At 33.4% G+C, this 12,050-nt stretch overlaps 2 protein-coding genes across 4 annotated transcripts; both read right to left on the bottom strand.

Moving 5' to 3' along the window:
- Nucleotides 1-1,148: 1,148 nt before the first annotated feature.
- On the bottom strand, nucleotides 1,149-2,895 carry LOC123205959. The gene is made up of 2 exons (XM_044623035.1): nucleotides 2,340-2,895; nucleotides 1,149-2,259 (listed from the first exon to the last, which is right to left on the bottom strand). Exons 1-2 carry the CDS (start codon nucleotides 2,654-2,656, stop codon nucleotides 1,407-1,409), a joined length of 1,170 nt encoding a protein of 389 aa, XP_044478970.1. The 5' UTR covers nucleotides 2,657-2,895; the 3' UTR covers nucleotides 1,149-1,406.
- An 820-nt stretch (nucleotides 2,896-3,715) lies between these two features.
- On the bottom strand, nucleotides 3,716-7,966 carry LOC123205973 (probable 2,3-bisphosphoglycerate-independent phosphoglycerate mutase). 3 transcript variants are annotated; one of them, XM_044623052.1, is made up of 6 exons: nucleotides 7,743-7,966; nucleotides 6,544-7,159; nucleotides 6,027-6,172; nucleotides 5,434-5,710; nucleotides 4,998-5,270; nucleotides 3,716-4,449 (listed from the first exon to the last, which is right to left on the bottom strand). In XM_044623052.1, the coding sequence occupies exons 2-6, from the start codon at nucleotides 6,850-6,852 to the stop codon at nucleotides 3,967-3,969; spliced, it is 1,488 nt and encodes a 495-aa protein (XP_044478987.1). In that variant the 5' UTR covers nucleotides 6,853-7,159; nucleotides 7,743-7,966; the 3' UTR covers nucleotides 3,716-3,966. The 3 variants fall into 3 exon arrangements, with proteins under 3 accessions (XP_044478987.1, XP_044478985.1, XP_044478988.1); XM_044623050.1 differs by having other exon boundaries at nucleotides 6,544-6,957; XM_044623053.1 differs by having other exon boundaries at nucleotides 6,544-6,883.
- Between the last annotated feature and the right edge of the window lie 4,084 nt (nucleotides 7,967-12,050).

The raw sequence follows: 12,050 nt of genomic DNA, 5'->3' as shown, positions 1-12,050 counted from the left end.
AAATGAATATATATTTTAATTGTGTTATTATATGATTAGATAATTTTGAATTAAGAAAAATTAACATTTATTCATATGATGACACATATAAGTGTATATCTATTTATATATTCGAAGTAAATATGTATAATATTATTCTTATTACAAACTCTCTCTCACTTCATTGGACTATTAACACTTACCAAGTACTCGCACCCTTTCTCTATAGTTATTAATGATAACTCAGGTGTTTTGTGGATGAGTAGAGATGTTTTTACCCTTAAAAAGATTGTTGAAGCATTTTACCAAAGAATCACAAAGATAAGGAATCAACAATGTTGATTTGTAATTGTTCATTCTTTAAGTTTTGTTTTTGCATCGATTCATACCACTGGTCTTCAGGTTAGTATTTTGTGCAATATTTAATAAAATTTTAAACATATGCTGTAAACACCTTGATGTTTTTAAGCAAAAACCCTAATATACAAAAGAGTTTTTTTGAGTTATTAGCTCGTCTCTCTTTTCAGGAGTTTCTTGAACCAAAAAGATTGTGAAATGGTTTTTGAAGAAGATCCAAAGATATACCCTAGATCAAAAGATCCCTCCTTGCCCCTCCTCTCTTTGTTTTATCGCCAAAAGGTGAGGGCACTGTGATGGTTTGGAGACACGTGGAGCCTGGATGCTTTTAGAAGTTTGCGTGTTCATATAATTTGGGTGACATGAATGGTCAATTGATGCACATTAAAGGTTGTTGAGTGTGATATCACTATTTACGTTTAATATGATTCATGTCACTTGATCGACTCAATCACTTTATATTTAATGTGTTGTTAAAATAATACAATCACCTTCTATTATATATTATATAAACCGCTTAATTAGTATAATGATGATTATACCTAATTACATATTCTAACAATTTGATGTTAAACATGTGTTCTCGATCCATTGGCTTATATTTCTTATTTGAGGGAGATTTTCCCTCCACGTTGCTTCAAGGTAGGAGCTTGCACATTCGCGTTTTGTGACAACATGCATCTAGGTGGCCTGCGACTTCTTTACACTTTTGGCATGAGTTATTTACACAGCGAAAGTGTTATGTTGATGGGATGGTAGGAAATTGTCGATTGAGAAGCAGGGCTTCCATCAATCAAAGCAAGTTTTGCTTCCGAGAAGATAGATTTTCTGGTTTATAGTTTTTCTCTTAGCCGATGCCTCATCTTAGCATCCTGCAGCTGAATTTACAGAGGTATCAGTGATTTTTAGTCAGACTGTACACCATGCCAATGGAGTTCAGCACCATTTGATACAACTGAAAATTCTAACAGAAAACAATTACAGCAGCATTATAAGCACTTTTCTAAACAGCTCAACAGAAATTCAAGCTTCACAGTCTTTGCCACGGATGTTGAGGATGGTGTAAAACCTCATTCCCATTTGCATTTGATGTGCTGGGTATGTATAAATTTACACCTTAATACCAAAGTTTCATCCATTCTCCTCAAAGCAAAGCTCTCCACCAACACATAGCAGCCAAATCTCTGCCAGCCACTTTCACTTGTATTCTCTTCAACTCTCTGCACTCTCACTTCCTTTTCTCTGCCACCACCAACCCACCCTCCTTCCTCTTCCACCCATCTCATTTTCTCAACAATGGCTACACTCAATCCCACACTTGCCCTTTTCACTCTATTTCTGTCATAGACTATAAACCACACAAATCCAGCATGGTTTTCTCTATTATCCCTTAAAGCTTCCATACCAAACACTGAACTCGCTTCCCTTTTCACCATTGTATTCACATTCACAACATTGCTTCCATTATTCTGGCATGAAACGATCTCTTCCCACCGTTGCTCAAGAGTCATTTTATAGAACACTGACCTCTTCATTTGGTGTCTAAGTCTGGCTTTCTCTCTTACAAATATGAAGGGGCAGTACCATGTGCCTACAACATTTGAATTCGAACGCTTGCTACTTATAGAGAAGTCGAAGCTTGGAAGCAGTGCTCTGAGAGAATTATCAAGGCCTAGAGCTTCACTTAGTCGAGAACGAACTAATCTTGAGTTGCGAACTTCCCAGCCTTTCTTTCTCAGGAATCTTGGAGGAAGGCCATCAGTAGCAGCGGACTTGGCAAAGAAATTGTGCCATTGATAACGGTGGATCTTGAATTGCTGGTATATGTTTCTATGATCAAATGGCTTTGGTTTCTCATCATTTATGATATTGTTGAAGCAGCAAATCCCCATGTCATTCTCCCTTGAACTTTTGCAAGCTTGCCTGCAAATTAAAAAAAAAAAAAATTTAGCTTTCTGAATAAAAAACCATATGAACAGAAGTTCAGTAAAGAGCATAAGTACCCTTTGTATTTGCCTTTAGCTCTGATAACATAGTAGCGATTAGACGAGAGAGGTTGGTCGAGAACTGGGATAAACAAAACTTTAGTCTTGCTAATCTCTTGGTAATCTGATGAATGAACAACTGTTAGTAACTTGTCTTGAGGAAATGGTAACCTTTTAACACTTCTGAATTTACAGGCACCCCAGCAAAAAGAATCTTCTGCTTCTGCTTCTTCATCTGTAATTACTAGAAAACCTGAATATGGGCCCTCCCGTGGCTCTACCGAAAGAGCACTTGGGAAATTTCTGTACATGGATAAAGGCCTTGTAACATACATGGCTGCTCAGCTTATCCTTTCTGTGTGTGCGTGGATGCAGGGGAGAAGAGGGGGAAAGTGGGTTTATGCGATAATTTTGCTTAAGAATTAAGAAAGGGAATCCTGGGTGCGGTGACATGATCTGTATACTTTATGTAAATGATCGTATGAATGATTGAATTTGAATGCTCAAAGCGGGCCTGATTTTTCAACCTTTCAGCAGAGAGAGAGAGAGTAAGATATGAAATCGTCGAGTTAAACAATTGGCAACCGAAGATTCAATTTAGAAGAAAATTAAAGTAGAGCACATTGGACAGACAAATTTGTTATGGTGCTTCCACTTTTTCTACCACTATGTAATATTCTTTTGCGTTGCTTTTATCCACTTCTAACTAGAGTTAGATCCAAACTAAATTGACTCGATTTTAAAAATCGATTCAATTTAATTGATTTAATTCAAATTTATTTAATTTAAATTCAAATCAAATTCATTTATTTCAAATTCAAATCGAATTTAAACTAGAAGATTCGATTCATTTAAACCAAATCAAACTTGAGTTAAAGAAATGTTCAATTTGATCTAACTCAAATTCAACTTAAATTTATTATTCAAATCAATAATTCAAATTCATGGTTCAATTCAGCTTGAATTTATAACTTGAATCAATGGTTCAATTTTATAACTTAATTCAACTTAAATTTATTGTTCGAATCGATAGTTTTGTCTATTATTTAAATAAAACAAAACAATATCATTTGTCAATGCACCACATTGAACCATGAATTCAAACCAAACCAAATCACAAATTTGAACTATAAATTTAAATCAAACCAAATCATTTTTTATTCAAACCGAACTCTAATCACCTCTAATTTTGACTCGACAAACTCAAATCGAACTAAAACCAAACTACATTTTATTTAAATTGAACTCGAACAAAGGGTGTTTAAGTTCAATTTAGTTCGTATCCACCCCATTTCTAGCTTTATATTCCATTCCGCAATCAGGAAAATTTTTCCTTCTCATAAATTTTCTTTTGCCAATTCTATACTAAGCAGGTTCTTAGAATTTGAAAACAATTCTGTAAAGCACATTTGATGCCAGATAAATTCACCAAAGCAGTTCTATACATCTTTATGACAAAAAACTGAAAGATCCGGTTATCCTACAATGTCAGAAAATGATGCCGAAATTTTGATGACAATGACTAACAAGATCACAGTTATTTTCAGTTTCAAATCATCTTTATTTAAGAGAGATAACTTAAGAGCCAGCATAGGCATTGATCGATGTGTCATCAGGAGGTATCTCTGAGTTCCAGAAAAGAAGTTTATGCGCTTAGTTTAAGATAGTTCTTTATAATTCCCATCATCTCACCTCCCGGAAAACGTCCAAGACAACCCCTTGCTGCCGCTATCTCATTGAACTCACATACTGAATCACCACTGAAAGCTTGAAGCTGATGGCTACTTCTATCTTTCTCTGTTTCTGTATCTTCTGTTAGGTCCTCACCAGCCTTTATGGCTGGAAGAGGAAATGGGTCAAGGGAAGTTTTCATGACAGTAGACTCCCCTCCTACTGCCCCCACAAAGTCTTTTAACCGGCTCATTGTGAAGGGAACTGATTCAAAGCTGTGGTCTCCATATTCAACTGGGGTTGAGTGGTCTCCAGTGACACAAAGGAAGTATTGGAAATCCCTGGTTCCCTCTGCCTGCCAGAGGAGTCTGGCCAGCTGACCTATTGCTTGATCGATAGCTTCCAATGCTTTGACTTTGAAAACACTGGCCTTATCATGGCCTGCATCATCAACTGCCTGAAATACAAATTGTGAAAAAAATCTTTAACATCATGACATGGTAATTCTCTGATCCAAGCTTTAAGCTCATAAGCATAATAACTATATGATTTCCATTATCTGATGCCATAAAAGAAAGGGGAAAAAAGGAAATGGTAAGGTAAAATGACATCTTAAGCATCTAAGAAGAAACAAATCAGCATCGAAAATCAAGAAAATGAAATGATTTTTGACTGTCAATACAGCTTGTTATGAAAGACAATGAGATAATGCCCAAAGGTCTTCAGTTCAGAGGTTCCAAAATCAATAACATATGACATTTGGCATCATTGCAGGTGGTGTTGCAAAAGAGTTCATCTTTGGTAAGACACAAATCCAATTTAGGTTTCTCACAAGATTTTTGGCTAGCAATGATTACAGAAGCTCATAGAAAGGGAAGAAACTAAAAAAAATAAATAACAAAAATGACACCCTGGTATAAAATGCAAGTGTTTGAAGTGGTAAAGCAAAGGGCACATGGAAACACAAAAAGACAAAATTATACCCAGCAGTCAGAATGTTAAGACCTTAATGTGGAGAAATCCAAAATCATAGCCGTCTGGTCGCCCTGGTTTGTGCTCATCCTCCCCTGGTACAAATACATTAGGGCATGTATTCAAAGGAGCTGAGAGTGCCTTAGCTATAGCATTGGTTTTGGAAGTTAAAAGTGTTCGATAATCTCCAGTGGCACCAGGAGCCTCCAGGATATCAATATCAAGTGATAGGCCCAAACCAGCAATTATTTTAGTAGGAGCTACCATGCATGGCGACAGCCCATGTTTCTTTTGAAACGGAGGAACCTGTTGAAAAGATATATGTATAATTAAACAGATTCTTCCCAAGATATAGACTATAAACAATACCATTCCTTAGCCCTTTCCCCTCCGACCCAATGGAAAAAAGGAAGAAAGAAAGAGATGTAGATTATAACATGATGACAGATTATTCAAGATTAGAGCACACCTCAATTCGAATACCACAGCCCCGCAAAAGAACAACATTGGCAATGTTCTTCCCTTCTGCTGCTCGTTTTGCATTTAATGGGTGAGAAACAAGAATTTTTGAAATCTCCTTGGATAACTCATTAACAACTGCCGCTGTGTGCTTTGCTTCATCAGTATCATCTAGTGGCTCAGCTTGCAGTAGTAGGCGATTGTCTTTCAAAGGATCAGTTCCTGATATATTTCCACTTAATTTTGGTCCCTTTACAACCACCCCACACCTGTGTTCTGTTGCATACCTACAAAAGACAACCATGTGCTAAATTTGTCTATAAATGAAATCTGAAATTTAGAAGCATACGGCATCAAGCCAGAAACTAAGGTATTTGATGTACCTTAAAATTTGAGAATTTTATCCAACTTGATTAATAGGAGAGACATTATGATTAATTCTGAATCATAGGAACTTTTAAATAAATAATTATGTTCAAAGACCAGAATATATTTTAAAGTTTCTAGAATTTTTTTGTTGAGTACGATAAATTTCTTAAATCATCCGTCTGCACTGCAAAACACATGCATATAAATTGATAATCATAGTGGAAACATAAGCACCTGACTCTAACTTCATACTGCGGAAAAGATGGTAGCTTCATTCTATCCAATGCAGCACAGAGGACTGGTCCTTCCTCTTCAAAATGCCGGTCGGCCCTCCTACTGGTAACTATTCCAGTCTTCTCATCCAATGTAGCAAAATTTGACTGGAGGTTGAACAATTGTGATGGAATTTCAACACCAATATATTACCAAATTATACAAAAAAAATGGACCAAATGATAAAAACGACAATAGAAGAGACTGTAAGAATAAAGAAATTTTAAAAGAAAATATATCAACATTTATGTTTGTCACTTCAAAATGACTGATCTAACTTGGTATGGTGCAAAGCATGGTGAATGTTTAGGGGAAAACCCAGAAAGGAGGTTCCATATAAAAATGAAAACATCAGAAAAGTGAAAATCTAGATACTGCCATGCTATTAAAAAACAGTTGCTTGCTGAATTACAGAAAAATTTACTAATTAAAATCATGCGAGATCTATCAGAACTACATGCTTTCATTTTATGCCCACCTTGAATGCAATATCCCCAGGTGACATGGCCAATCCAGCTCCCATGGACTCAAAAGCGCCTCGTCCCCTGTAGTATACTCGTGGGTCATAACCTAATAAAGAAAGGTGTGCTGTGTCACTTCCACAACCCAAGCCTACTTCAACAGGATCCATGAGACCATTAACTCCTGCAGATGCAATGGCATCTAGATTGGGCACATTGGCTGCTTGCAACGGAGTCTTATATCCAAATCTTGGTAGAGATACATCCCCCAACCCATCAATCAACACAAGTGCCACTCTTCTCTTGGGCTGCTGGTGACCACTCATGGTTATATAGGTATCTTTCTTCAGCGTAGTACCCAAAATGAATAGAAAATCGAAGTGTCTTGAATTACCAACTTCAATAATTACAGCTATTACCAGATACAGCAGCTACAGCCAAGGAAAAGAAAACCTAAGAATACAAAAAAGTAACTAAAGAAATTCTGCCCTACACTTGGAGAATTGGAATTTATACATAGTTACAAGTAAAAATACCTAAACTGTAACTCAGATCACAATAACATGGGTGTCATATATAGTTTCAAAATTTGATAATTTATCTTGACTGTTCTGTGAAATTCATTTCAGCGACCTAAACACCAAGAGACACATACAAGTGAAATTCAGGCACAAAATAAAAGATGCAAAAGAACTTTTCCTAGATTTTAACTATCCAATTCATTTGATTAGAAGTTTAGACAAAAACTCAGAGTATTAAAATCAATTGGGCATGCAACATAGCCATCAAAACTAACAGAGAACCAAGCCAAAGAACCCCACACAAGCTTTAGATTAATATTAAACAAAATGAAATAAAAGCTGGCATTCACTTAACCTACAGAATACATCCAATTACAAGAATAAAGCATCCATTTTTCTTCTTTTAACCACTAAATATAAAGAAAGCAAAGAAAAAATTCTGAATAAATTTAATGAAGATAAGATGAAAAGGATGATATTCTCAATATTAACAGCAAAATCCAAATGGGTAATCGCATTATCAGGTAAAATTGGATGAATGAACAACTAAAACTATATATCAACATGAAACCCTCATCAACATCAACTCAAAGAAATCAAGCAAAGGCTCTAAAAAAGAAAAATGGAAATCTCGATCCAGACTAAGAAATGAACAAAAAGCGTGAAGTTATAAGGTGATTAATAAGAAAACTCACCTCAAAAAATAAAGAATAGATTCAAGTTTAAATATTTGAAGCTTGTTTAGAGTCGAAAAGAGAAGAGAAAACTGTGTTTAAGCTGGTTACAGTTTCTGGGTTCTGATTATTCTTAAAAAAGAATCTTTAAACCTCACCGTTCACTTTTTTCTTATTAATTGAAGACCAAAAAGAGGTTGGAAATAGAAAAAAAAAGTTTTTGTTTTTCACAGAATAAACTTTTAATATTAAACAGAATCAATTCAGTTTCTTAATTTATATGAGGAGATGAGTATTTTTACTAATTTACATTGGAGTTATAAAAAGTAAATACTTTCAGAAAATATTTTTGTAAAACAAACGGAAATTTGGAAGTAGCAAAAACAAAACAACCTAGATGGACTTAAACCAAACATCTGATCGAACACTTGTCCGGTCCCTGCTCTGTTACGCGCCATGTGTTGTCTCTCTGCTCCGTTACGTTGCAAGTTTAGAAGCTGCTCCGTTACAAAAGCACTACAGCTAATAAATTCTTTGCTTAAAAACGCAATTCTATACCAAGAAACAACAAAGAGAGTAAATCCCACAATATGAAATCGATTCTCAGTTCACGTTTGATTGATTCACACTCTTCGCTTCCTAGAATCTTGTTGTAAATGCTCTTATGCTACTTGTTTTAACTGTTTTTTTGGTTCTTTTCTAAATAACTTGGCCGAGTTTTGTGACCCTTTTGTCTTTTTGTGAATTTGCTTTTGTTTTCTTTAGTGTACGCTTGTTTGTCATCTGGGTTTTTATATATTTTTTCTTTTCTTTAACTGTTTGGCTTCTTTTCGTAACGCTAGATGAAAATGTGCTTGAAATATCCGGTTTTAGGTTGTGAAATTATCTTTAATGAGTGTGATATTGACCCCATTAGATTAGAGCGTGGAAAAAAGAATGTGATCTTCTCAATAATTTGAGACAGTAAAATGGCTGCGTCTAAAAACGGGAGATTGTTGTCAACCGGTTCAAACAAGGTAGATGGGGCACTAGGGGACCAGCAGCCTTCAATGGACAAGGTAATCTGTACTGAAGGGCTTTCTTGAATTTTGTTTCTCCGTTTGAGCCATACTACAAATGCTTCTCCTTCTAACTATAACTGGCCGTTCTTTTTGTTTAGATACCTGTATTTGGTGGAAATGGCTTTGTTGGCTCACATACATGTATAGAAGTGACTGAGCGTGGTCTGACTGTACATAGTCTTAGCAGGTATTCTATTCTTGTAACTGGTAATCTGTATAATCCGTAAAGCCTTTGAATTCACACCTCATGAAAGTGTTTGTTTCAAGAAATATTTCTACCTGAAATCTGGACAGTTGTGTAAACTTAGCTAGTAATGTTTGATACATTTGCACTTTTGTACAAGAGCAATGTTGTGCATACCTATTTTTGTGTATAGTTGAGTACATATATAATATGTCATCATTTGATTGGGTATTATTTTATCTTTAATTTAAAATCACCAAATCATTTAATAACATATATCAAATGTGTAGCCATTTGTATATTCTAAGTGGACAGCATAATTTTATTATTTGTACAAAGATAAGATTTCCACCCAGAGCAAAAATACTAACCAGTAGTATTTAGAAGGACACTCCCTTGTAGCTACACTTGTATATTTATTAAAAAATGTTCAACAGTTTGTGCACTTTGTTGCTGCTATTGTTCATAGGTCTGGGAGGCCATCTTATCAAGATTCTTGGACTAACAGTGTTATCTGGCATCAAGGCCGGAGTTTATTAGGAATTTTTTTTACAACTTGTTGATCAGGTCTAACACTGTCTTGCTTTTGAACTGCAGGAGATCCGCCTTCACCTGGTTCTCTAAAGAGTGCAATGGCTGGAGTGACTGCAATGGTATAAGATTTTTTGCTTGTAGTTCTATGAGTTTAGGACAGTATAAGAACTATAATCGTAAAAGGAAATCCGAGGGAAGTTATCAAATTCTCTACCTCAAATTGCCTGTGGCCAGATTGTGTATGGTATTTTATGATGTAATTTCATTGCTATCAGGCTTAGACATGTTTTTTATCTTTGTCCAGTAATATATATTGATCAACACGATGTGTATGCATAAAAATAATCTCTCTTTTGCTAACACAACTTCTTATCTATATTCATTGTCACTGCAATCCTCTTTAAAGCAAAGCAACCAAATTGCCTCCCCTGCTGCTCTTCTGTACTCTTTTCTTTGTTGGACTTGGAAAAAGATGGGCACCTGTCAAGATGTAAATTAAGACATCTCCATTTCCTGCCACACATGTTTGGCAATTTTGTCTATCTGATTCTTTTGGCTGATGAGAGATGGTCTGTCTGATTGTTGCCTGCATCACTTGTCAAATGATTCTTATTTTTGCCACAATATTTAGTTATCCATGGTGCAAGATGCCTAATATATATTAAAACCCCAAATTAAGTTGTGGCAATAAAAGCAAATCACAGATGATTATAAAGAAATCCTCTTTAACTATATAGTGGGTGGATATGTTAAATTCTTCTTGTTGTTCCTCTTCCATGGAGGTTTAATCTAAGTCTGGCTAATTCAAACTCGAGTAAAACTTATCATCTCTAGTATGAACTTGTTTAAGTCGATATATAATATCATTAGAGGGTTAACAATATGATGTATAGTATCAATGGAGGGATAAAAATATCATCGATAAAATAAATAGTATTATAAAATGAAACAACAAATTAATCTTGAATCTAACTATTAAACTAAAACTCTAATTTGAAATTAACTTGTTTGTACTCTTCATTTGTAAACATACGAAATTAGGCTGTTCCCATCGGCCAAATGAATTTGTATATGATTAATGGAGCTTTCTGAAATGAAAACGAAATCATTCATTCAATCCCAACAACCAAATCCCCCCAACTGCCATACTTGAATCTTGTTATCGAAAACCTTATCTTCAATTTATTATCAAAATAAAAAGATGAATCCAGAAGAAGCAACGTTGAACATGGGGTGGTTCAGCAAGCCCACCATCTACTTGTCTTTGTGTCTAGAATTTACCCCATTCCAGAGCTTACAATTAATAAAATTTAATTTAGGGCAAATTAGTAAATTATCAATTTGGGAAAAAATTACAGAAACTAAATTCTAATTTTAATCTCAAAGTTATCAAATGATGCAACTCCACCTAAGCATGAGTCAGCAACAACCATTTTTAAGAAGAGCGGTGTTATGTGTACAAACAGTGACGTATCATAATATGATTGGATAATTTTAAATTAAAAATAAAATAACATTAAATCCTAGTTAGTAAATACAGAAAAAATGGTATGAAAATTATATAGGTATAATACAATAAATGGTCAAAAATAGTTTATCGAAAATGGTCATAAAATTCAAATAAAAAAAGATACGAAACGTATATATACGGGTTTAATATGCTTAAAAAAAATGATAATATTAATTATAATTTTAACACCTTTTATAGATATTTTAGTTGACAATTTAAATGTAAAGTATCTAATTAATTATTAAATTTAATATAACATAATATATTAACAAGATTCAATTATCGCAAAAAAAAAATTATTAGAAGAGATTAGGGATTTGAATGATAAAAGTTTAAATTTTTTATATAATTATGATATTATAGTAATTAATTGAAAACGTAAGGAATATTTTCATACTTTAAAAAATTTATAAAAGACAAAAAACATAAAAAGAGAAAAAAATATGCGTTTAATATGAAAAACATATAAAATACACATTTAATATATTTTAGATTTAAAAATTCAAAGCGGTGTATATAAATGTAAATTAAATGAAAATATGAATAATTTCTATTTTTATTAACTAAATATTTGATCATATGATAATATATTATTGTTTATATATAAAATTATATATATTATTTGTTTACATAATTTTATTAATTTTTTATGGTACACACATGTCAACTGAATTTCAAGTATCTTTTTAAATTTTTTTAAGGAAATATATTAAAAATATTAATCTTAAAATGGAAATGTTGGGCAATTAAGGTCTCATTATTTAAGGAAGTCACATTAATTAATAGCATATGAATACTTAATGAAAAACATAATATTATTAAGTATCATATTAATTAACTTTAAATATTTAATTAAATATATATATTATTATATAATTAAATATTCAAAAATATTATCATTATTATATTTTATGAAGCCTAATAAATGAGTTTTCAATTTGGAACAAAAATCCCAAACCGTAATTTATAATTTTCCAAATATTGCTTTTATTTTTAAAATTATTTTATAATTTTATTATTTGTGAAAAAGAGGGAAAGTA

The sequence above is a fragment of the Mangifera indica genome, unplaced genomic scaffold, assembly GCF_011075055.1.
Source record: "Mangifera indica cultivar Alphonso unplaced genomic scaffold, CATAS_Mindica_2.1 Un_0020, whole genome shotgun sequence".
Classification (NCBI taxonomy): domain Eukaryota; kingdom Viridiplantae; phylum Streptophyta; class Magnoliopsida; order Sapindales; family Anacardiaceae; genus Mangifera; species Mangifera indica.
Note: the sequence above shows the minus strand (reverse complement) of the source record. Positions and strands in the feature narration are given on the sequence as shown.